We start from the raw sequence: 25,733 nt of genomic DNA on the forward strand, positions 1-25,733 counted from the left end.
CATAGTGATTCAAATCACATGACGACAAGTCATTTTTTATTTTTCAAAAAATTCCCAATGAGATAATTAGGCAAATATTTAACAGAGAGCACACGGATAGAAGAGCTATGAGCCGCACAGGAGCAGGCAAAGAGCTGCAGGTTTGCCACCCTTGGTCTAGGCCAGCTGATAAATAACATAAATTATTCTGATTTAATGACTTCTTGGCTGCTGGTCTTGCGTGTTTACTCTGCATGCATCGAAAATGAACTGCAGCCGTTCTCATTAAGGATAGTGATATGGAGCCTCCCAAAATTTCCCGAATCCTTGCGTAAGAAATAAGTACATTATAAATAATTGTGTTGCCCAAGGACTACCCTGGATTGATGGTTGAGTACAATACGCTGGTTGGGTCAACCAGCGTATTGAACAGCTGTCATATTTGCCCCTCTTAAATCACCTTAATTGTTGCTGTAGTGATAAATTCTTTCCAAATGGAGCTTTGAAAGCTAAAAGCTGCATACAAACAAAAACAAAGTCGGGAAATAAGAGGTCGCCCATGCCCTCTGTACCGTCTCAGTACATTTGGGTCTATAAATTTAAGTTCCCATGCTAATGGAGTTCATTTTTTATTCCATGGCTGTTCATAGAACCTTGTATTGATTTTATGCCAAGCTCCCCAATGTAATAACATGAAGATACTTCTACCCGGAGACTAACACGGGAGGACACAATCAATTTATTCACATGACTAACTGCATTGAGCAATCTGATTGGAGACTGTTGTGAGCAAACCACATCCTGCCCCCCCCCCCACCGCCTAAAGCAGGGCCTGATGAATTGTATCCACACAGGACACATAAATAGTGCCCTCTTAATTAAGCAATGTGAAGCAAATCCAATTCTCAGCAAATCTTTTCAGCCGGGGGTTCATTAAACGTTATTGGATGAGAGAGAGAGTTGGATGAGAGAGGGGAGAGTTGGATGAGAGAGAGAGGGGGAGAGAGTTGGATGAGAGAGGGGAGAGTTGGATGAGAGAGAGAGGGGGAGAGAGTTGGATGAGCATGAGAGATAGAGTGAGAGAGAGAGAGTTGGATGAGAGCGAGAGAGGGAGAGAGTTGGGTGAGAGAGAGTTGGATGAGAGCGAGAGAGGGAGAGAGTTGGATGAGAGCGAGAGAGGGAGAGAGTTGGATGAGAGAGAGTTGGATGAGAGCGAGAGAGGGAGAGAGTTGGGTGAGAGAGAGTTGGATGAGAGCGAGAGAGGGAGAGAGTTGGATGAGAGCGAGAGAGAGGCTGGTAGGAGCTTGGGTTTTTATTGACCTTGCACATCCCTGTTGGTAAAAGCAGCAACGTTTTCGCGGAAAACAACAGTTTCGCATAAGGATTCTCTCTTTTCGCAAAGATCTACTTTCACCTTCTGCTGGCTCATGCATTCGTTCTGAAGAGAAGAGTGAGAGATGAAGTGGTGTTTTGGAAAAACTGGTGTTAGTAAGATATATACAGCAATGAGTAATGCATCTGTAGTTGTGGCTATGTGTCTCATCTGTGTGCCGTTAACTGTTTGGTCAGATTTTGTGGGGAATCCGACCTGGAGAAGAGCATTTGAAATCATATCTGATCTTCTCGCCGATGGCTTTCTTTGCTCATGTCAGTCATACAGAGGCATCAGAATGAAATCGAGTCTGATAAATAATCAAGGAAAACTCCCCCTATAGCAGCTATTAAATTTTCCAGACATCAAAAAGCCTTAAAATGCGGGGATCCTCTTGAGCATGCAGTCGAACTCACATCCTCCACGTTCAGGACTGTTATTTATTAGGAAATTGGTTGCAGAAATCTTCTGAAGTGCCTGTGGTGGAGTCTGTCTCCCATGTTTCTCTCCCTTTCTCTCTTTTTACTCTCATTCTTTCACACACCAACAGAAGGTCAGACAGGTGGCGAGCGGGACTCAAGCCCAAGTTTATCAAGGCGACTTGCGTCACCTGGTCCTTACACACAACACTAATCTGTTTCCCTCAATCCTTTGTTTCCAAAATCACCGTAGGATTTGTGTGGGTGTTATCCTGCTTGATTACGGGAACCTCTACGCACCTCGCGCATATGACTTCTCTCTGAATTTGAACAGTTGAAAGGGGGACTTACATCATCTTACTTTGATTTTTTTTCTCCCTAGAAAGTTTAAAGTTCAAGAGTATTGGCCGTCCTAGTGGATGATTCAGCATCTTGGGTTTGAGATCTAAAAAAAGATGAAAATTATTTTTTTTAAAAACCTCCCTCAAGATTGCTATCAGTGCTACAGTCCTGAAGATCGTAGGTTTAGTTTATACCTTTGTCATCATCAGCAGTCACTCAGGGTCGAATATGACAGTCCTCCCTCTGGCTCCCTCTGGGTCTTCAGGTGGGCACAGAGGCCAATCCTGGAGCCGCATAATGGGAGGACGCCTAAGCGTGTCAGCTTTTTACGTGGTGTTGCTGATGCGCCTGCAGCCACCACACGCTCCTTGGCAGGGGGTGGCCAGAGTCCAATTGCATGGAGAACCAAGACGATTGGGGACCACCCTCTGTTGCAGCCTTCATTGTCGTTGTGACCTGGAGACGTCTTCCACCACTTCCACTGTTGAGGTCTTTCTTGGATTGTGCTTCGTCTGAAACCTCCCTCTTGACCTATCCCCCTTGGGTGACCTTACCAGGAGCCAAGCTCCGGATGGTATAGCTCTTGGCATCATTAGTACACACAAGCTTCTCCACCATGGCAAGGTGGCGATCCAGGGGAAGGATTATAGCTTTGTAACTCTATGGACACTGTGGTAACTGCTGTGTGTTTGAGTGCAACAAAGCAGAGATCATCTTGAATCTCAACCTGTTGGTAAAGTTTGTGTTCATGTGTGATCAGTTCATAGACTGTACAATATATGGACGGTAGCAGGTGGGACATCACCCAAAGGTTTCAGACGAGACTATTTTTTTAAGCCATAAGTTTGTAATAATGCTCACCGCCGTCTTGTCAGATTTTGGAGCTGGAGCAAATTTTGGCAACGAGATGGGTTTGATGTTGCAAGTCAAGTCAATTTTGTCAATCAAGACAACAACATCCCCAAATATGCTGATCTTTACACCTCTTAATGAAATAATAATGTTCAGACTTCCCCTCCAAAACACTCACTACAAGAAGTGAAAAAAACTATTGAGACCTTAATTTCTTGTAGAAAAAGTGTGTTGATGTTTTACTTCTGGAGAGAAGTTGGGGTGTTTCCCATTGACTTTCATATAACTGGAGTCTTTTTGGAGCCGGTATCTAGCAGCTATTAGAAGAACGTGATCAGGTGTCCAGGTAGCTTGGCGGTCTATTTTGTTGCCTACCAATGCGGGGCTCACCGGATCGAATCCCCGTGTTATCTTCGGCTTGGTCGGGCGTCCCTACAGACAAAACTGGCCATGTCTGCTCGTGGGAAGCTGGATGTGGGTGTGTCCTGGTCGCTGCACCTGGTGTGCCTCCTCTGGTTGGTCGGGGTGCCTGTTTGGGAGGGAGGGGAAACTGGGGAGAATAGCATGATCCTCCCACGCGCTACATCCCCCTGGCGAAACTCCTCACTGTCAGGTGAAAATAGCAGCTGGTGACTCCACATGTATTGGAGGAGGCATGTGGTAGTCTGCAGCCCTCCGCGGATCGGCAGAGGGGGTGGAGCAGCGACCGGGACGGCTCGGAAGAGTGGGGTAATTGGACAGGTACAATTGGGTAGAAAAGGGGAGAAACCCCCCAAAAAACGAAGAACTTCATCTTAAAGCGCTTCCACATTGACTTCAGAAATCAGCTGTGGTGGTTGCCCACTTGGTTCCGTCACATCTGCTTGCTTACCAGCATACGTTCCCCTTCAAATTTGACGCTAATTGCCCCCTGCCTTTGCATTTGGCTGCGTTGTTGAAGACCTATAAACCATACGCGCCATTTACTTGCATGTCAATCTCCAGGATCGTAGCTTTACGTTTGGAAATAATCCAAAGTGCAATTTACTTTCGCGCTTTCAGTTGTTCAGACAGAATCGGTGCCACATTTTTCAAATGGTGGACGTCTCGTTTCGGAACAAAGTTCTCACAGCAAAACGCCTCTCGGTTGCATAACTCTTCAATCAAAGTTTCTTCTTGTAGCGGTGCCATGGGCGTCGTAAGGCTCGGCTCGGTCTAGCCAGGCGGCTCTCATACCTGTGGGCCATATGGCAGCGGAGAGCGGGCTCGACATAAGCGGACGTCATGTGTTGTCGGGGTTGGGAAGACTCGTGTGAACAGCAAAGAAAGCCGTGGCAGTAAAGCCAGAAACAGAAGTTACTGCTCTGCGAGGGCGAGGAAGGTTGGTGTGTGTGTTTTATTGAAGGAGAGCTGTGTTGTTTGGGTGGAGAAGAATTTTTCCTTCTCAAGATGGTTTTGGAGGAATGCATGAGCTGTCTGCCCATCCACCCTTTCCCTTCCCTCCCCGCTCTTTATTGCCCTGCCCTGCCCTCTTCTCCTATTGCCCCCCAACACACACACACGCGCACGCACACACACATCTTTACTCCCTTGCCCACTTAATATTCCCAGACACACGGATACTCTTAGATACCAGATGTTCTTTTACACTCGCAGCAGAACATTGTGGAAGCAGGCGGACTACGTCCTGTTCATGTTTTTACGTAAGTACCAGACCGAATCAAAATCCTTGCACCCACAAAGTTGCTCTGCATTCCACATGACTTGAACTCGAGCGCTCCTCCACGCCCGTGTCCTTGCTCACAAGCAGGCTCATACAAACTGTGTTTCTTAAACTCCTTCCTGTCCGTGCTTCTCGGTCTCCTCCAGCCACCACCCGGTCTCCGCCCAGTGTCCATGACGTAACGCGTGCGAATAAAGATAGAAGAACGGGTGTCTTTATGCGTGTCTGTCAGTCGGTAGGAAGGGGGGGAGTTTGATACCTGCCGGGAATTTTAATCCCGCAATTGTTTGCTCTTTCCCCCCCCCACCCTGTCGCACAGACGAACCAAACCAGGCAGAGTCGGTTCCATTTAACTTGTCCCAGATGTGCGATCGGGCCTCCGTGTGCAGAGGGTCAGCAGCCGAGGCCGTGGGGGGTGGGGTGGGGGGTGGGGCTGTGCTGTGGATATAGCATTGGGAGCATCGAGGGTACTGCTAGCTTGTAAGCTTGCACGTATGAACACGCTTGCACACGCGGGTGTGTTGGGAGCCTCATCGTCGGCCATCAACCTGAGTTGATGCCTCCATAAATCCGATCTGTCACTAATCCCGATGTTGACAGCTCAACATTCCCGCAAGGTTGTTTTTAATTTGTTTTGTAATTATACCGGCGTCTGTTCTTTCCCTTGCTTGCTTTTCTTTCTTGGTTACAGGGGGTCGGATAATGATCACATTTTGTGTGTGTGTGTGTGTGTGTGTGTGTAAGCGCTCACGTGCGTGCTGTGCACATGCATCTTTGTTTGTGTGCTCGCTCCTCCCCACGCTATACCCAACAGCTCAAAACCAGAGGAATTTCCATTTAGTCCTCGTGCCACCGTTCACTACAGCTGTCAGCAACTACTTCCCATTTCTGAGCTTATCCAAATTTCCACCCCGGGCCTTGCTTCAGCTACCCTGACAAGAATGTGAAATATGTTTTGGTTATTTTTTTATTTTTTTTTAAAGGGGATGGAGAGGGGGTTCAGTCTGGATTCTCTTTCCATGTTAGTGTTAGCTGAATATTTTGGCAGTAGTCTGCTGCTGCACACACAGTTAGCGCCTCCCTGCTGTTTTCAACGGGGAATAGAGAGGAGGTCCAAATGTACCATGTTTTGGCTCGTTATGTGTGAAACACCTATTGCGAGGCGCTCCACACCCCCATCCCGTTAAGAGAGAAAGATGTCGGCGGGGGGCATCCGGGTAGCGGTCTATTCCGTTGCCTACCAACACGGAGATCGCCGGTTCGAATCCCCGTGTTACCTCCGGCTTGGTCAGGCGTCCCTGGTCGGTCGGGGGAGGGGAAACAGCGTGATCCTCCCACATGGTACATCCCCCTGGCGAAACTCCTCACTGTCAGGTGAAAAGAAGCAGCTGGTGACTCCACATGTATCGGAGGAGGCATGTGGTAGTCTGCAGCCCTCCCCGGATCGACGGACGGGGTGGAGCAGTGGAGCAGTGACCAGCTCGGAAGAGTGGGGTAATTGGCCGGATACAATTGGGGAAAATTTTCAACAAAAAAAAAAAAAGGGAAGAGAAAGACGTCATCTCAACTTGATGATAAAACGGCACAGGTGGCAATACGAAGCCTGAAGCTGAAAGTTTCTGTTGCAGATTTCCTGCACAGCTAGCTGCATCTTCACATCTTTATTTTTTAATTTGCTGTGTTGACTGCGCACTTTATTTCAGTGTTGGGAACAAATTTGGGACTTGAGCATGTCGGGGAGGAAAGGAGAGGAGGAAAAAGCCGTCGTGGGAGGAGACCCTTCTGAAGGAGGGCAATAAGGACATCACGAGTCGTTTTTAGTCCATCTTTGAACGATGAAAAGTTTCAGTTAATCATTTTGAACCGTTGCACGGAGGGAGAGAAAGTCCTTAGAAGGGATGTTTTCGCCTCTCCCGCCCCACTTTTCATTTACAAGCTGAGAGGCCGGTGCTCTGCCGTTAATCTGGCCCTCTGCTGTGTTAGGGCCTTACCAGGTCCACGGCGTGGAAGAAACGGACAGAATCATAGCACGCAGGCATGGAAATGAAACTGGATATAAACACAGAGGTGCACAGAGTTTGGGGAGATTAATACAAAGTTTGTGAACACTTTACCGTCCATCGCTCTCCCTCGCTGAGAAGCGGTCACGCTTCTGTGTCTTTGTGCTCGTGCATTTATGCATCACGGTGTAAAGGCACGTGGGTTTCTGGTATGGGATAGAAAAAAAATCAAGCGTCCAAGCATCAAGCGTTTACTGTAGTAATTAATCACACAAACTCTCCTACAGTAAAAACGAGTAAAAAGACAAAAGATAGGCGTCCGGGTAGCGTAGCGGTCTATTCCGTTGCCTACCGACGCGGAGATCGCCGGATCGAATCCCCGTGTTACCTCCAAGCCGGTGGGCGTCCCTACAGACGCAATTGGCCGTGTCCGCGGGTGGGAAGCCGGATGTGGGTATGTGTCCTGGTCGCTGCACTAGCGCCTCCTGTGGTCGGCCAGGGCGCCTGTTCGGGGGGGAGGGGGAACTGGGGGAATAGCGTGCTACCTCCCCTTGGTGAAACTTCTCACGGTCAGGTGAAAAGAAGCGGCTGGTGACTCCACATGTTATCGGAGGAGGCATGTGGTAGTCTGCAGCCCTCCCCCGGGTCGGCAGAGGGGGTGGAGCAGCGACCGGGATAGCTCGGAAGAGTGTGGTAATTGGCCAAGTACAGTTTGGGATTTAAAATAAAATGGAGGAAACCAAAAATGGGAAAAATAAAGCAGATCTCATATGGCCAGCGGGTGAAAGGACCTACTATGAAAACCTGCTATTTCTGACTCCCACGCTCAGGGAGGAGGAAGCACCACAGAGCTGCATTTCATTAAGATGAGTCCTTTCTGTTGCAAAAAGGGAAAGGACACAAAACTTGGGGTAGGGTGGGGGTGGGGGGGGTGTTCGCTGGAAACATATTTACCCTAACTATACAGTATTGTACTGGGCTGCTTTGTTTTGCTTCTACCCCGCTCTGCCCTGTCATATGCTGTTCACTTCCATTCAAGTCTACTCTTACTTTTAAAACCACAAGAGTGGGGCAGAAAGTGTGTGTGTGTGTGTGTGTGTGTGTGTGTGTGTGTGTGTGTGTGTGTGTGTGTGTGTGTGTGTGTGTGTGTGTGTGTGTGTGTGTGAAGCCCTCCGCCACAGCAGCCAGTGACCTAATGTAAAAGGCAGCAGGGACTATAACTATTTTGTCTCTCTCTTTCTCTGTGTCTCTCCCCCTCTGGTGATTGTGGTCTCTGCTGTCGCTAACCACTTTGTCACGCTTGGCCGAGGAAAGCGTGATGGGGGTGAGGGGTTGAGTCGGTGGGTCAGAGCAGGAATGTCTCTTGCATGGATACAGCTGCATACAAACTGTAGCTGCTGGCCCCAGGTCAGTAGCTACAGTTTCACCACAGTATGTCGGCTAATACGAGTTGGTCTGGACTATGCCAACACAAATCCATTTGTGATGTCGTGACTGAACCCCCAACCCGCCCTTTCTGTCCTCTTATCAGGATGAACTTGAGTTCCTAGTGGTTAGTTATTCCCTCATTCCTCTCGTATATTGGCTGGAGGAGCCTGGTCTGCTGTGTCTGGTGGGCCCAGGGACCACGACTCTGCCCGGAGCTGTGTCCGAGAAGGAAACACCGAGTGCGGACTGACAGGATATGGAAACGTGGCAGGCTAAGCTAACTGCTAGCCCGTGCAGACTGGCAGTTCCGACATATATCAGCTGGGGGAGCCTGGTCTGCTGTGTCTGGTGGGCCCAGGGACCACGACTCTGCCCGGAGCTGTGTCCGAGGAGGAAACACCGAGTGCGGAATGACAGGACACGGAAGCGGGGCAGGCTAAGCTAACTGCTAGCCCATGCAGACTGGCAGTTCCGACAGTCATCCTAGCTGAAGTTGTCTTGGACAGTGAAATTTTTTTATTTATTTATTTGGATATGTTGGATATGTGTGTTTTTGTAGTTTTTGTAGTTTTTTTGGGGGGGTTGAGTATAGCAGGAACAATCAGGAATCGGGAACAATTTATTGTAATTTCTTTCATGTACTTGTGTACACAAAAGAAACGAAATTTCATTTGACCCAGCCCACAGCAGTGTGACACAAAAGATAAAAACACACATCCAAAACTTCCAAAAACGACACCACCAAAAACATACAAAAACAGAGAGAACAAAACAAAAAACAACACAGTTAACAACACAGTCCTCAGTGCAACACAGTCCCAAAAATCCCTGAGCTGTTGTGGGAGCAGCTTGACCGTATGGTACGCAAGAAGTGCCCATCCAACCAATCCAACTTGTGGGAGCTGCTTCTGGAAGCGTGGGGTGCAATTTCTCCAGATTACCTCAACAAATTAACAGCTAGAATGCCAAATGTCTGCAATGCTGTAATTGCTGCAAATGGAGGATTCTTTGACGAAAGCAAAGTTTGATGTGAAAAAAATCTTATTTCAAATACAAATCATTATTTCTAACCTTGTCAATGTCTTGACTCTATTTTCTATTCATTTCACAACATATGGTGGTGAATAAGTGTGACTTTTCATGGAAAACACAAAATTGTTTGGGTGATCCCAAACTTTTGAACGGTAGTGTATATGTGAAATGAAATATCATTTCCCCCAGCCCACAGCAGTGCAACACAAAGACAAAAACACATCCAATAACTCCAAGAACACGCATATCCAAACTAACACATTTATCCAAACTAAAAAAAAAAAAAAAAGTACTGTCCAAGGGAACGAATACCAGCTAGGATGACTGTCGGAACTGCCGGTCTGCATGGGCTAGCAGTTAGCTTAGCCTGCCCCACTTCTGCGTCCTGTCAGACCGCCCTCGGTGTTTACTGTTTGGGTGCAGCTTCGAGCAGGACCGTGGTCCCTGGGCCCACAGGACGCAACAGACCAAGCTCTCCCAGCCATCAAACTAGGACAAATCTTAGATGTGGACAAAGACACTGCATGGACGGTACTGGGTGAGGCCGCTGCAAACGTGAATTCGCACCGCGTTCTTCCTCACACTGGAAGTGGAAAAACTCACTGACTGTGAGTGCAGAATCCCCTCTGGTTGTCACCGCCACGACTTATTGCCGCTGCTCCAAACCACTTTCTTAAGTCCATATTAATTGAATGATGGCTACATTTTGCACATTTAGTTTTAGCTTTGTTTTAAACTTTGTTTACCGCCAAGAAAATGTCCACATTAGTACCGCCCTCCGAACGTCTCTACGTAGCTTGTAAGTTCAACCTTGTAATATAATTGATTGGCTGGTCATACAGTGTGGATATGATAGTTGTTTTTAATTGGCTTGGCAGGGGGTTGTTGTTTTTAGTAAATGCAAACCATCACCGTTTTATGCTTTATTTTGCATTAGTGTTAAGTCTTCATTTATCAAATTGTATGACTTAATTTTACTTATAGCTGTAAAAGTATTTCTGTTTAATTTTTTGGTCAGGGTGAGAATTCAGCTGAGGGGGCATAGTGACCTTATTGGATGGACCTGGACCCCCAAGGCCCACCCACGATGCTGACGCTGCACAGTACACCCCCCCATTGGCACATCTATATTTAAGTAGAGTGGGCTGGTTTACACATAAACATAACCACACATACAACATACTGTTTGTAATCTCTGTTCAAGTCCCAATCCTGAAGATTTACATGGAAAAAAGGGTTTTTTTGGTAGTTCTCTATCACCGGTGCGCTCAAGATAACAGCTAATCTATGAATATCCGAATCACTGATGCTTTTGCATAGAGCCCGGCCGATATAGGATTTTTGAGACCAATATCCATTTCAGTAGAGGATTTAAAAATAGGATAATAGTCTTTTTTTCCCCAAAAACATATAACAAGGATCTTCCTTAATATTTGCTATGTATAGTTATTTAAGAGTCCTCACCAAGGTAACATGACATAATGCAATTTAAAAATAATCTTTTTACTGTCATAAATAGTACCTAACTCTAACACTAACTCGTCTTAAACTATGCAGTAAACTGATACGGTGACCTAGAGTAAACGCTGCTGTTGACTGTCTGCAGCAAGGACTCGTGACCTTGGAATTTCACACTACACATCTGAAAGAGGCGCTGGATAACTTTGTTTGGCTACCAAGCCATGTTGTTGTGTGTTCAGCTCACCTTTATTTACGTGTCCGCTCTGGTTTAATCATTTCCAACGCACCGACTGTAGCTACAGACATGCAAGTTGCAGATGTATCTACCATTTCTTCATTTCGGCAGAATAAGTTAAACGCTCTAGTTTAGCCGCTCATTAACGTTAGCGGTCTTGCACTGATAAACATGGCATTAGCTAGCTTTGTGGGTAACCTAATTTAGCAATGGACAGTGTTATAAGCTGCTGTAAGCGATGTTGCCAGAGGATTTTTAGAAGTGACGAGGGAGAAATGATAAGACTGTCATTTGTTTGCACGCTAGTTGCTTGTTTACCCGCTAGAACTGCCACACTATATCATAAATAAACTTACAATTAGGGCATCCGGGTAGCGTAGTGGTCTATTCTGTTGCCAGCCAACACGGAGATCGCCAGTTTGAATCCCCCATGTTGCCTCCGGCTTGGTCGGGCATCCCTACAGACACAATTGGCCATGTCTGCGGGTGGGAAGCCAGATGTGGGTATGTGTCCTGATCGCTCCACTAGCACCTCCTCTGGTCAGTCGGGGCACCTGGGGGAATAGCGTGATCCTCCCACGCGCTACATCCCCCTGGTGAAACTCCTCACTGTCAGGTGAAAAGAAGTGGCTGGCAACTCCACATGTATCAGAGGAGACATGGTAATCTGCAGCCCTCCCTGGCTTGGCAGAGGGGGTGGAGCAGCGACCAGGATGGCTCGGAAGAGTGGGGTAATTGGCCGGATACAATTGGGGAGAAAAGGGGGGGGGGACGAACAATTAAGTTTGTCAGCGGCTTAGTCTACACCACTCAGCTACAACATTAAGCATAACTTTGATGTCTGACTGATGATACCGGCTTTCACATTACTGCAGCAAACCCAGGCATGGCTGACATGAATGCTGTCAAGCTTAAGGCTAAGAGGAGACGTGATGGGTGACATTTATTATTATTTAAGTCATGTATTTCACGTGTCTATTATCAGCTTACCATGAACACAGATGTTCTCCGTCATGGGCTACTCTGCACTGCGGTGAAGTTAGTTTTAAGTTGCATATTCAATATATATTCACTCTGGATCCAGCAGCTTCCTCTTACTCACTTTCCACCAGTGTTGGCAGTAAGAGGACAGTTAGCTTACCTCCGAGTGGTCGCTCTTAACCACAGGGGAGGCCGCTGGATCTGGAGTGAATATCTGTCTGTGAATATCAACTTAAAACTAACTTCATCGTGGTCGACTCTGCTCGGGTCAGCTGATTGTTGGGGTTTGTGGCGTTCCAAATACGTGTGTCACCAACAGCAGAGTTGCGAACTACATGACGACAGTTTTCCGTCTCTCCGTTTCTTTTTTTAATTGTCATTTGTCGGCCATTATAAACACCGATACCAATTAATCTGCTCATGTTGGCCGATAATATCGGCATGCCAATTTATCTGTCTGGCTCTACTTTTGTACTTGATCATTGTAAAGGGAAGGCGCTAACACCACAGAACTGGAGCTAATGGAGCTCTCGGATTTAAAGCGAAAACATCAATGCAATTACAAGTACTACGATAAGTGTCAGTAAACTGAACAAAATTTGAATCTTCAGCATTATCGGTAGAGCAGGCTGGCTTACAGTCACAAACACATCGGCACAAACAAGGCCCTGTCTAATCTCTGATAATTCCATAACATCCATGTATTACTCAAGGTCAGCCAGAGAACAACAGATTTCACAGAAGAGTACCAACACATAAGGGGGATTTGAATCGGTGGTTCAAAAGGGAAACATGTTTTTGTTTGGATTCATTTCAATCACCTTTTTCCAGTCTCAGGTTTGGCCAGTAGTTGATGTAAGAAGACATGCCAGTACAAATTGCGCTGTGAGGCCCTAATGGGCGATCATAAAACTCTTGAGATTCCTGGGTTTTATTGGAGATGGTGAAAAAGTGGAGGGACTTAAAAAGGCCATCTTTTCACAGCTTTGCTTAACTAGGGGCAGGCTTCAGTAGAACAAAGGCTTATTTTTGCTTCCTTTGGCTTCATTACCACATGCACAGCATGAAACAGGTCATAAGAACTGAGAAACCGTTGCCAGCAAGTTAGCTAGCTTCTGGTTGCTGCACCTGAATATGCTCTCACCAATAACCCGATTAACTCGATTACAGAAAATCATCATTTAAATTTTACTGCCTTGAAGCCTCATTTCATATTTTCATGCGTGTCTTAACGTGCCAGGGCAATTAGAAACGGGCGCATAGGGCAGCAAAGCACTAAGAGGCATCATTGTTGCACCTAGATGACGCAGTGGATTATCTGAGTCGAGAAAGTGGAGCAAAGCAGAGATGAACAAAAAAGAAGCAGAAACCAACAAAAAAAAAAAGAAGACAAGAAATGTCCAAAGTTTTGGACCATGTTCAACTAAAATGCCAAAAAAATGCAGTAATCTGCATCTGCAAGCGTTGCAGAGCTGAACGTCCCTACCACAACAGCACAAAGTTTACGCTGCAGCATTTCAACACAAAGCGTCCTGCCTGCAAATCTATCATTTTATTTGATTGGTGAAAAATATAAAACATGGACCAGACATAAAAAAGCATATCATCAAAGAATAGAGCTATTACACTACAGTGGGCAGTAGGGGGGGAGTGTAAATTTTATGCTCTTACAACATTTAAATGTTGGGGGGGGTAAGAGTACATCTGTCACCATCTTACAATGCTGTGATTGCAAACATTCTCAAATCCTCTGTCAATAGTACACATGGCCATTGTAACTCTAGTTAATGGTCACGCCAGTTTGCATATGAAACTGATCATTGGTTTCGGTCATTGTGCCGTTATGTATGGTTTATAAGGGCGGGATACCTGCAGTCAGTTGAGACGGAAGAGGCCACTTAGATGAGTGATGAAATGTTTCTCCCATTAAGCGTTGTGTCCAGATGAACTGATTCAACTTTCTGTGTTTCCTCACCTGGATTATTGAGTATGCATAAAGACAACCATTACATGCATTTGTTGCTCGTCCAACTAACTCGATCAACAGCCAGAATAATCAATAGATCAGTCAGTCACCAAAATAGTCATGAGTGACAGCCCCACGCCTGAATGGATTTAGACTTAACAGGGGAAGGCAGTCTGCAACCAATCAGAGGATGGCTGTATCAGGACGTCATTTACATGAGATTTGGTCTGAAACACTGGCATGAATCCCCGACCCATGTAGTTGTTATATTGTTTATGTTATGTTTAATATATAACGATTATAATAATAATATAATGCATGGTCTGAGAATAGATTTGCTACAAGGGTGCTTGATATTGGGGCTTTTCAAATAAAGTTCCGATTAAAAACTAACATGACTGCGTCCGGGTAGCGTGGCGGTCTATTCTGTTGCCTACCAACACGGGGATCGGCAGTTCGAATCCCTGGGCTACCTGCGGCTTGGTCGGGCGTCCCAACAGACACAATTGGCCGTATGTGGGTATGTGTCCTGGTCGCTGCACTAGCGCCTCCTCTGGTCGGTCGGGGCGCCTGTTCAGGGGGGAGGGGGAACTGGGGCGGAATAGCGTGATCCTCCCATGCGCTATGTTCCCCTGGCGAAACCCCTCACTGTCAGGTGAAAAGAAGCAGCTGGCGACTCCACGTGTATCGGAGGAGGCATGTGGTAGTCTGCAGCCCTCCCCAGATCGGCAGAGGGGGTGGAGCAGTGACCGGCACGGCTTGGAAGAGTGGGGTAATTGAAAGAAAAAGGGGGGGGGCATGACTGAATATCTCATTATATTATCTGAGACACTTTAAAAAAAGTCACCTCTGCCAGCTCTGAGCTCCTGGAGGAGCGAGACTAGAATCATGTCCTGTAAGGTAGACATCTTGTTTGAATGGTGTCTTTGAAAGGTTGAAACAGTCGTCAGGTGGCCCGGGCCTGTCCCGAGGAGTTACGCAAGTGTTCAACCTGTTCTGCGATATCTCAGTAGCACATCAGCTCCGTGCATTCCATGAATGTGACACACACACACACACACACACACACACACACACACACACATAATGGAATGTGGAGCAGTCACCCACCAGCCCCCTTTTCAACTCTGACCTCTGTCAGTTGACCCTGCGTGGGTTGTGTGTTGGGGGTCCTTAAGGAAGTTTTTCAGGTCACTTTTGGAGAAAACAATTTCCGAAGTAGTCCAAAAAGTTGCAAAGCGGATTGATGGGCGACGAGCGGAGGGTTTACAGCGGCGGGGGGAAATATGGCAGGGCTAGAATTCTCCACGTCCATTCACAATCTTTTTTTTATCCATCAGGATTTGAATGAGCTCTCACGTTGCCCCTCAGTGATAGTCCTGGCCGCAAGTGTTTCGTGTTATTTAAGTGAATTAACATTTTTCCATCTCTGTCAGCGTTTAGACCGGCTCTTGGCTGGATTTGTAGTGGGGATGACATTACTTTTGGTTTAAAGCAAATTGAACTTTGTGGCTAACTGCAAACAGCTGGCTAGTGTGCGTGTGTGTGTGTGTGTGTGTGTGTCTCAGCTCCCTAAAAGATTTTCAGAGAAAATGTTGTCATTTTAAATTGTGCGCCCTCTCCATCCGTGCTCTTTGCGCTTGTTAATTCAGGTTTTGTAGTATCTGTGTGACGGGGATATACCCCGTCCTCCGTGTTGCTCCATTCAGGTCGTCCGTTGAGGCCTCTTTAATCCCGAGTCTTGATTTTTGGAAACTGGTTTAGCCTACACATGCTTGGCAATGACCTGCTCAACTTTGATCAGCGAGTTCACGTTGGCTTACCCATCATGCCTCGGTGCGGTAGGGATTAGCTTTGTCAGGACCGATTACGGTTACCTGGCGGTGATCGCCTTGAACGCGCTCACTTGGCCAAGAAGCTCCGTGCCAGATTGCACACGTGTGTTTTCTGACATTTGGCTGCACCGAGGTAGTCGTCGTAAGCCGCGGCACCTGATAATTCAGCCTTTGTTTACTTCTTTGTGTTAAATGTCCCTCGTTGAGACTGGATTTGTTCGAGGAAGCTGAGCTCTTTTTTTTTCTTTTTCTTTTCTGTGTCCGACTTTAGGAGGAGTTTAGAGGTTGATGCGGCTCCCTGTGCTATTTGGTGGGCTATGAAGTTTACACCACTAATGATTAATTATGGCACATGGGAAAATAAACCAGAGAGCATACAAACATGCTTTAGCATGGGGGGATTACCCGTTTTCACTTTCTCAGTCTGAAAGTATTCCCACTGCCAGGCGCAGGGAAGCACAGAAGCAGACGAGAATAATCTTTCAATTTTGCAATGGAAAAATCCCTGAATCCCAGCAGGCTCGCTGGTGAGAGCAGGAGACCATGCCACCGACTGTCTGTCTGTCTTGTCTGTCTGTCTGTCTGTGTCTCAGTCTGTCTGTGTCTCAGTCTGTCTGTCTGTCTGTGTCCGTCTGTCTGTGTCTCTGTCTGAGACAAATACAGACAGAGACACAGGCAGACAGACACAGACAAGACAGACACAGACAGACAGACAAGACAGACAGACACAGACAGACAGACAGACAGACAGACACAGACAAGATAGACAGACACAGAAAAGACAGACAGGCAGACAGACAGAGACACAGACAGACAGACAGACAGACAGACAGACAGACAGAGACACAGACAAGACAGAGACAGAAAAGACAGACAGACAGACACAGAAAAGACAGACAGAGACACAGACAGATAAAGATGGAGACAGACAGACAGACACAGACAGACAGACAGAGACACAGACAGACAGACACAGACAAGACGAACAGACAGACAAGACAGAGACAGAAAAGACAGACAGAGACACAGAAAACAGACACAGACAGACAGACAGATAAAGATGGAGACAGGCAGACACACACAGACGGGGAGAGACAGACTAAAACAGACGGACAGGACACTGGTGCCAACATCTGTCCCTGCCGTTGGACTCCAGATTTATCTGACATGTCTCGTCTCTGAATGTGTTTCAGCAGCTTTTGTTATCGGGGGAATGTTGGTTGATCCTCGCATGTTGTGCGACGTGTGGTGCACCTAAATTAGAGCTCCTCTGCAGACTTAATCTACGCAATCAAGACCACGTTAAGGAGACTGTCTCCTCTTGCATTAACATTAATCCAACACACCCTATGTCCTTGACTTTGCAGCAGTTACTTTAAATCTAATATGCCATCACGGGTCTCTCGAGGGTCTTTCAGGAACACCTGAAAGCCATTACGTCCTAATGATGGCTCTATTCACAGGGTTCCTTCGTCCGACATAACGTCTCTAACTGAATTCACACCTGATGTGGTGGTGTGTTATGCGGTCATGCCCATGGTTTCGGCCCCAGAAGAGGGCGCAGAGAAAGGGCGTAGCACCGAGGACCTGTAATGAGACTTGGCGGCCCTCCCTCTGGTATGGTTCCCATCAGGGAGACCTGCACTTGTGGCAGAGATTCCAGCCCTGTAGCGAATGCCTCGCCTGGAGTCGATCAAAACCACTTCTGCCACAGCATACACAGAAAACTAAGAATACCCACGTACACGCCCCGTACTTGAGGACACATGGAGGCTTTTGAAAAAGAGCGGGGGGGTTCAAGAAACACATTATGTAATTTTAAATTTTGATGGGAGATTTGGGATTGTGCAGCGGTGAAAGCTTATGGAGGGAAAAGTTTCCCTAAAATGAAGTGTATAAATGTTTAATTGGCACGTTCACCTCGCTCCGTGTCGGTTGCTGAGGATTCTTCCCTGAAGCTCGATTTAACTCGGAGGCACTTGATGCTTTCAGAGCGCCGCTTACCCCCGGACGGAAGACATGAAGACATGAGAATCCAGGGATTTGATGTAAGAATCATGTGTGTGTGGTAGGGGATGAGGAATTACACTGAAACCATTAGTCAATTAACCAATCAGTCAATTAATCAATCAATCAACACAGCATTAATTGATTATAATAATTTTAGACTCTTGTCAAGTAGAAAGTCCAAACATTTTCTGGTTATCGCTTTAAATTCAGATTTGCTTGCCTTTCTTCGATCCATGTCATAATAAGATGAGGAAGGAGTAGGTCAGACTAAGTAAATAGTTGTAGGAGTCCGCTTTGGACTCTAGGAACTTGTAATGGACAGCTGTATTTTGAGGGGGGGTCCCCATTTTTCTCCCCAATTGTATCCGGGCAATTACCCCACTCTTCTGAGCCGTCCCGGTCCTTTGCCGATCCGGGGAGGGCTGCAGACTACCACATGCCTCCTCCGATACATGTGGAGTCTCCAGCTGCTTCTTTTCACCTGACAGTGAGGAGTTTCGCCAGGGGGGACGTAGCACGTGGGAGGATCACGCTATTCCCCCCAGTTCCCCCTTCCCCCCTGAACAGGCGCCCCGACTGACCAGAGGAGGCGCTAGTGCAGCGAACAGAACACATACCCACATCCGGCTTCCCACCCGCAGACGTGGCCAATTGTGTCTGTAGGGACGCCCGACCAAGCCGGAGGTAACGCGGGGATTCAAACCGGTGATCCCCGTGTTGGTAAGCAATGCAATAGACTGCCACACCACCCGGATGTGCTGCATGTATGTGTGGAAAATCCTACCAGTATGTGTCTGTTTACACTCTTTTTTTCTCTCTTGTTTTTGTAAAAACTCGTCATCATCCTTCAACCGCAGTCGAGCAGTGCTTGTCGTTTGCTGATAGTAGACCGAGGTGGCACCTCCTTCGGACCCCAGTTTCTATCTGGGTTGGTCCCATGGCCTTTACCCCCCTCCTAGTGCGTCTACAAGGCAGTAGTTTGTTTTGTTATTGAACCCATAACTGGGGTAACCTTGACTCAATTACAAGGACATGTCCACTTTCAAGTGGGCCATAGTAATCGGTCTACGGGGGGCGGGGGGTACTTACTCCTGCAGAGGTTTTCTGTTGGGGTTCGCCCCGCCCTTACCCTTTGGCTAAATAGCCTACCCCACAAGGCAGCAGGGGGCCGGTTACCTTCTAGGGCGCCGGCGATTCGCCCATAACCACAGCCCCGTTAGGGGTAGCAGTCCGAACCACGAGAAGGTGGGGTTGACTTGCCTGGGAGAAGCTGGGCGTGTTGCACTAGACATGTGTGTGTTTGGCACACGCCACGCCAGGACCAGCTCAGACCTGTAAAAACTAATGGATCTTAATGTTGCTGTTTGGTCTGGAGGTGGGGGGGGATCAAGCAGAAGTTGTCTTTTAACTAGTCAGATGCTTGGTGCTGTTTTCCATTTAGTATTCCCCCATAACATTTCTCCTTCCATCTATTGTTAAAGCCTCGTTAAAAGCAAGCTGTCCGATACTTAATATTCTCCCCGGGAAGGGAGGATCAGTAGGAGGAGGAGGCGGAGGTGGAGGTAAGGGAGGTTTTAGAAGTGATGAGTCAGCGTCGTCCAGCTGGGACTCCCATTACGGGTGAAGGAAGGGCCGAATGGCCATCTGTAGCAGAGGAAGGGACGGGTTGGCTCTGGCTTTTCCGTGTTTGTCTCGGCGTCCATCGTGGCGTAGCGCTCTTCCCCCGCCGTGCGCTTTAAAGATGAGTCCAACAATTACACCGCTCCCGCAGACTTGTACGTGTGCACGCACATCCGTGCAAAGCATTGTGTCAAAAGCGGGTGTCCCGAAACGGAGGGGCAGAGATGACTCACTCTGGTTACCATGAGGGAAGTGGAGCCGATGTGTGCCCGCTTTGGGACTCTTGACTTCCTGTCACATGATGCTTTGCACTGTCCAGATTTCCTGTCAGCCTGAGAAGAGTGGAGGGAGAGCATTTATCAACTTATTTATCCTGGGGATTTTCATCGGGTCTCTCTTAAGTGCAAGGACACCCCCATGCTCTCACTTTTTCCAACTCTCTCTCTCTCTCTCTCTCACTCTGTGTGTGTGTGTCTCTCTCTCTGTCTCGCTCTCTCTCTCTATCTGTGTGTGTGCGTCTCTCTCTGTCTCCCTCTCTCTCACACTGTGTGTGTCTCTCTCACACACATCTCTCTATCTCTTGCTCACTCTCTCTCATCTCTCTGTGTCTCTGTTTCACTCTCTCTCTCATCTCTCTCTGTGTCTCTCGCTGTGTCTCTGTCTCACTCTCTCTCTCATCTCTCTCTGTGTCTCTGTCTCACTCTCTCTCTCATCTCTCTCTGTGTCTCTGTCTCACTCTCTCTCTCATCTCTCTCTGTGTCTCTCGCTGTGTCTCTGTCTCACTCTCTCTCTCATCTCTCTCTGTGTCTCTGTCTCACTCTCTCTCTCATCTCTCTCTGTGTCTCTCGCTGTGTCTCTGTCTCACTCTCTCTCTCATCTCTCTCTGTGTCTCTCGCTGAGTCTCTGTCTCACTCTCTCTCTCATCTCTCTCTGTGTCTCTCTATCTCTGTGTGTCTCTCTGTCTCGCGCTCTCACACACATCGCTCTCTGTCTCTCTCGCTCACTCTCTCACTCATCTCTCTCTCTCTCTCTCTGTCTGTGTCTCTCTCTCAACTCTCTGTCTCTCTCATCTCTCTCTCATCTCTCTCTCATCTCTCTCTCATCTCTCTCAAGGTGTGTGGGAAACACGTATCAAATCAGCACGTCACGTGCTCTTGATCCCTGATTTGTGACTCCCCTCAGAGAGCTAATTCATCCCTCCAGCCTCATTCAACTTGGCTTTTTCTTAACCTCGCCTCCTCTTTTACTAAATATAATGCTTGTGATGAGCACCATGGGTTTTGTTTTTTGCTTTTTTTTAGCCGTGACTACCTAATTTGGAAGGAGAACCTCTCATTGTGGCTCTCTACAGCTCCAGAAAGGCTTTAATTCTTTCGATGACTGCTCAGTCTGAGTCATGCTCTAAATGGACTGCAGCAGAAAGTGTGTGCTGTTGACATATATATATATATATATATATATATATATATATGCCTCTGTTGGCATGTAGTCATAGATAAATATAAAAGCTAAAATTCCATTAATGTGTGTGTGCTTGGGCTGCACAGGTAATTGTAAATAACTGGATGTTGGAATTTGTTTCCACAATTGGTAATTGTGAAAATCAGCAATTGAAGTGTTTCAGGTGTATTGAAAGTACAGTTTCCTGTGTGTGAAATCAAGTGCACACACGACACCTGAGAAGTCACCATCTTTGCACGTGCATCACATGACCAGAGCAGAAGAAGTCAGCGGTAACAAGTGGCAAAGAGATGCAGAAGCCTGATGTAGAGCAACAGCTTAAGTGAAGTAAAATGAATGTGTTGGCCCAATGTTATGATAAATTACAAATGTGCAGGCACCCGGGTGGCGTAGCGGTCTATTCCGTTGCCTGCCAACACCGGGATCGCCGGATCGAATCCCCGTGTTACCTCAGGCTTGGTCGGGCGTCCCTACAGACACAATTGGCCGTGTCTGCGGGTGGGAAGCCAGATGTGGGTATGTGTCTTGGTCACTGCATTAGCGCCTCTGGTTGGTCGGGGCGCCTGTTCAGGGGAGGGAGGGGGAACTGGGGGGAATAGCGTGATCATCCCATGTGCTACATCCCCCTGGCGAAACTCCTCACTGTCAGGTGAAAAGTAGCAGCTGGCGACTCCACATGTTATTGGAGGAGGCATGTGGTAGTCTGCAGCCCTCCCCGGATCGGCGGAGGGGGTGGAGCAGCAACCGGGACAGATCGGAAGAGTGGGGTAGTTGGCCAAGTGCAATTGAGGAGGAAAGGGGGGGGGGTCCACAAACAAACCCCCCCCACAAATGTGCAGTAAACTAATGACCTGAATTAATAGTAATCACAATATTTAGTAGAATAATCAGGGTTATCATATTTTCCATAATTTTGCAGACTGTGTGTGTGTGTGTGTGTGTGTGTGTGTGTGTGTGTGTGTGTGTGTGTGTGTGCGCGCGCATTTATTTGTGGGGTGCACATTTGCATTGTGTTTCCCCATAGCAGCTGTCTAAGTAGCAACAGGGCAGATCACCTCTGTCAGCACAGACAGGAATGCTCTGCACACTCAGCATTTTACACACACACACACACACACACACACACACACACACACACACACACACACACACACACACACTGCCAGGCAGGGTCTCAGGGTTTCATTAAGGGCTATAATTTGGAGGCACAGTTAAGCTTCCTGCAGTATGGAGATAAAAATTGGACTCTCATGTCGCTTTTAATGTGTGGTTTTGAGGTTAGTTGCCCTTTGAAAATAAACATGTTGAGTACACGCATGCCAGGGAATTGAGAAAACCCAGAAACACTCAGACGTTGTTTATTGCTATGGTAACCTGAATTGCATCATCACTGCATGAGGAGTTAACCTTTATAAATGATAAGTGGTCCCTGATAAGCGTCTGTGCACAAGTTTTCAAGTCTGTTTTCTTCCTCTCTCTTCCTCTTCCTCTCTGCAGAAGAGGTCGACTATGCCAACTTTGGCACCAACACACTCACCCGCAAGAAGAAGGCGGTGGTGACACTGCGCAACAACGACGTCAACCGCAAGCGGCCGCACATCCGCATCGGGATGCCGCAAGATTTCCGGCCAGTCTCGTCCATCATCGACGTGGACATCCTGCCCGAGTCCCACCGACGTGTCCGACTCTATCGCCATGGCTCGGATAAACCGCTGGGCTTCTACATCCGCGACGGCACCAGCGTGCGGGTGACCCCTCACGGCCTTGAGAAAGTCCCTGGCATCTTCATTTCGCGGATGGTACCCGGCGGGTTGGCGGAGAGCACCGGGCTGCTGGCGGTCAACGACGAGGTGCTGGAGGTGAACGGAATCGAAGTGACGGGAAAGTCCCTCGATCAAGTGACGGATATGATGATCGCCAACAGCCACAACCTGATCGTGACGGTCAAACCGGTCAACCAGCGCAACAACGTGGTCCGCAGCAGCAGGATCTCCGGCAGCTCCGGCCAGTCGTCTGACAGCAGCGGCTCAACGGGGTACCCGACCTTGTCGACGGCCACGCCGGGGATGGTAACCACCGGGGCGCACGGCTACCCGGACGACCTGGAGAGCGACGAGGAGGCCGACATCGTCATCGAGAGCAGCCTCAAGCGGCCATCGCGGCGGTCCAACGCTTCAGTGGCGTCCAGTGCGTCGCGCTCTCAGCACGCGATGGCGACGGCTCCGGCAGAGCCGCCGAGCCCCCCAACGCGGCCCTCGTCCGTAATCTCCACGGCCTCCTTCCACTCCCAGCCCAGCCTCAACGGGGGGTCCCACCACCACAGCAGTCTGAGCTACCAGCTCCACAGAGACCTGAACCTCCACCAGAACCACCCGCACAGCCAGTCCCATCACCACCAACACCACCACCACCACCACCACGGCCAGCCGCAGCATCACAGCAGCAACCCGGCGCTTCGCCACAGCAACGGCAGCCTGCACAAAATCCTCAGCTCCCTGAAAACGGACCCACGACACAGCCTGGCACTGCCCAGGGGCGGGGTGGAGGAGGACGGCACAGTCATAACCCTATAATACACACACACATATATATGTATACACACACTCTCACACACACACACACACACACACATACTCATATGCAAGGAAATATCCTACCTGCTTTGAGACTTGAAACTGGAAACTGGAACATGCCAGGCTGGGGGTAAAATATGAGCATGATTGCGCTTCCTAAAATTCTAATAACTAAGGTTGTTTTTTTCTTCTTTGGTTTGTTTTTATTTGTTTTTTTTAATTTTTTTATGTATTTTTAACCAAACAGTCGGTAACATCAAATTGCAAGCCAGGAACAAAGAGTTTGTTGTCTGTGTGTGTTGTATTTCAGAAGTTGTCTTCGTCTTAACCAGAGAGTTTGTCTGTATGTAAGGAGCAGCGGGACGAGTAGCCGTCTTACGACTTGACTCCACTGTATAATAGATCTGAATGTGCCTACAGCCTGCTATCTCTTTTTAGTGACCACTTTTATTAAGATTTTCTCATTCTTCTTACTGGGACCAACGTTGAGGTGTTGCTTATTAAAAATGTTTTTAAAGAGTAATACTATATTTCTCATATCTAAGATGAATGCTGTGTAGACTGTCTGATTATTTTTTTTTAAATAGTTCTTTTATGAATTGATAATTTTGATCAAACTCTTATATCTGCTCCAATAAATTATTCTAAGTCTAACAAAAAATTGTGAATTGTAAACCTTTGGGATCAAGAGGTACATGTTGTGGGTTTAATCTCTATTTAAAGTCACTTTTGTGCGTGGAGGTGGATTCGCCTTACTACCATCCAATGAAATGTCTTCGCCACAAAAGAAATCTAAGTGTAAAAATTAAAGTCAGTCACAGGCCGAAGTGGCTCACAGAGCTGGCAGGTTAAACAAGCCGTAGCCCAAAACTGAAAGCGTCAAGCCGTCAGCAAGTATTGATTTCACACTGTTTGCTACCCAACATGCACAACAGGAATGTAACTCTCCCCCTGGTCAGAGGCTCGAAACCCTTTCACCTCTTCGCTAATGAACTCTTATCATCTGTGTTTACTCAGAGTGCCACACTGGTCAAACAGCTAATAGATCACAGATACCAAGTTTGGGGCCTGTTTGCCTTTGCAACAGTGATGCCCAAAATGACGTGTCGGCCAATTTATGCTCTTTACTTTCAGTCAGGTAGTCGTGCATGTATGTAAGTATGGATGCATGCATGCATGTATGGATGGATAACACTAAATATTTACTGGATTACAATCACATTATATATCAGAATCTGAGTCATGTTTATTGGCCATGTAGGTTTGCACAAACATGGAATTTGGCTGCGGTTTGGTGGCTCTCTGTGTACTTAACATAGAGTAACAATACTACAACACAACAATCTTCAGATATATACACAAGGATTGACCTATATATATATATATATATATATATATATATATATATATATACACACTACCGTTCAAAAGTTTGGGATCACCCAAACAATTTCGTGTTTTCCATGAAAAGTCACACTTATTCACCACCATATGTTGTGAAATGAATAGAAAATAGAGTCAAGACATTGACAAGGTTAGAAATAATGATTTGTATTTGAAATAAGATTTTTTTTACATCAAACTTTGCTTTCGTCAAAGAATCCTCCATTTGCAGCAATTACAGCATTGCAGACCTTTGGCATTCTAGCTGTTAATTTGTTGAGGTAATCCGGAGAAATTGCACCCCACGCTTCCAGAAGCAGCTCCCACAAGTTGGATTGGTTGGATGGGCACTTCTTTGAGCAGATTGAGTTTCTGGAGCATCACATTTGTGGGGTCAATTAAACGCTCAAAATGGCCAGAAAAAGAGAACTTTCATCTGAAACTCGACAGTCTATTCTTGTTCTTAGAAATGAAGGCTATTCCATGCGAGAAATTGCTAAGAAATTGAAGATTTCCTACACCGGTGTGTACTACTCCCTTCAGAGGACAGCACAAACAGGCTCTAACAGGTACTATTTAATGAAGATGCCAGTTGGGGACCTGTGAGGCGTCTGTTTCTCAAACTAGAGACTCTAATGTACTTATCTTCTTGCTCAGTTGTGCAACGCGGCCTCCCACTTCTTTTTCTACTCTGGTTAGAGCCTGTTTGTGCTGTCCTCTGAAGGGAGTAGTACACACCGGTGTAGGAAATCTTCAATTTCTTAGCAATTTCTCGCATGGAATAGCCTTCATTTCTAAGAACAAGAATAGACTGTCGAGTTTCAGATGAAAGTTCTCTTTTTCTGGCCATTTTGAGCGTTTAATTGACCCCACAAATGTGATGCTCCAGAAACTCAATCTGCTCAAAGAAGTGCCCATCCAACCAATCCAACTTGTGGGAGCTGCTTCTGGAAGCGTGGGGTGCAATTTCTCCAGATTACCTCAACAAATTAACAGCTAGAATGCCAAAGGTCTGCAATGCTGTAATTGCTGCAAATGGAGGATTCTTTGACGAAAGCAAAGTTTGACGTAAAAAAAAATCT

The 25,733-nt window shown here is 47.1% G+C and overlaps 1 protein-coding gene across 2 annotated transcripts in view; it reads left to right on the forward strand.

Moving 5' to 3' along the window:
• Window positions 1-23,917, forward strand: part of pard6gb (par-6 family cell polarity regulator gamma b) — a 62,728-nt gene extending 38,811 nt beyond the window's left edge. For both annotated transcript variants that reach the window (XM_056298436.1, XM_056298437.1), the window contains exon 3: window positions 22,193-23,917. In XM_056298436.1, the coding sequence (XP_056154411.1) occupies window positions 22,193-23,268 (1,076 nt within the window). In that variant the 3' untranslated portion in view covers window positions 23,269-23,917. The remainder of the gene's footprint in view (window positions 1-22,192) is intronic.
• The last annotated feature ends 1,816 nt before the right edge of the window (window positions 23,918-25,733 follow it).

The sequence above is a fragment of the Lampris incognitus genome, chromosome 18 (genome assembly GCF_029633865.1).
Source record: "Lampris incognitus isolate fLamInc1 chromosome 18, fLamInc1.hap2, whole genome shotgun sequence".
NCBI lineage: Eukaryota > Metazoa > Chordata > Actinopteri > Lampriformes > Lampridae > Lampris > Lampris incognitus.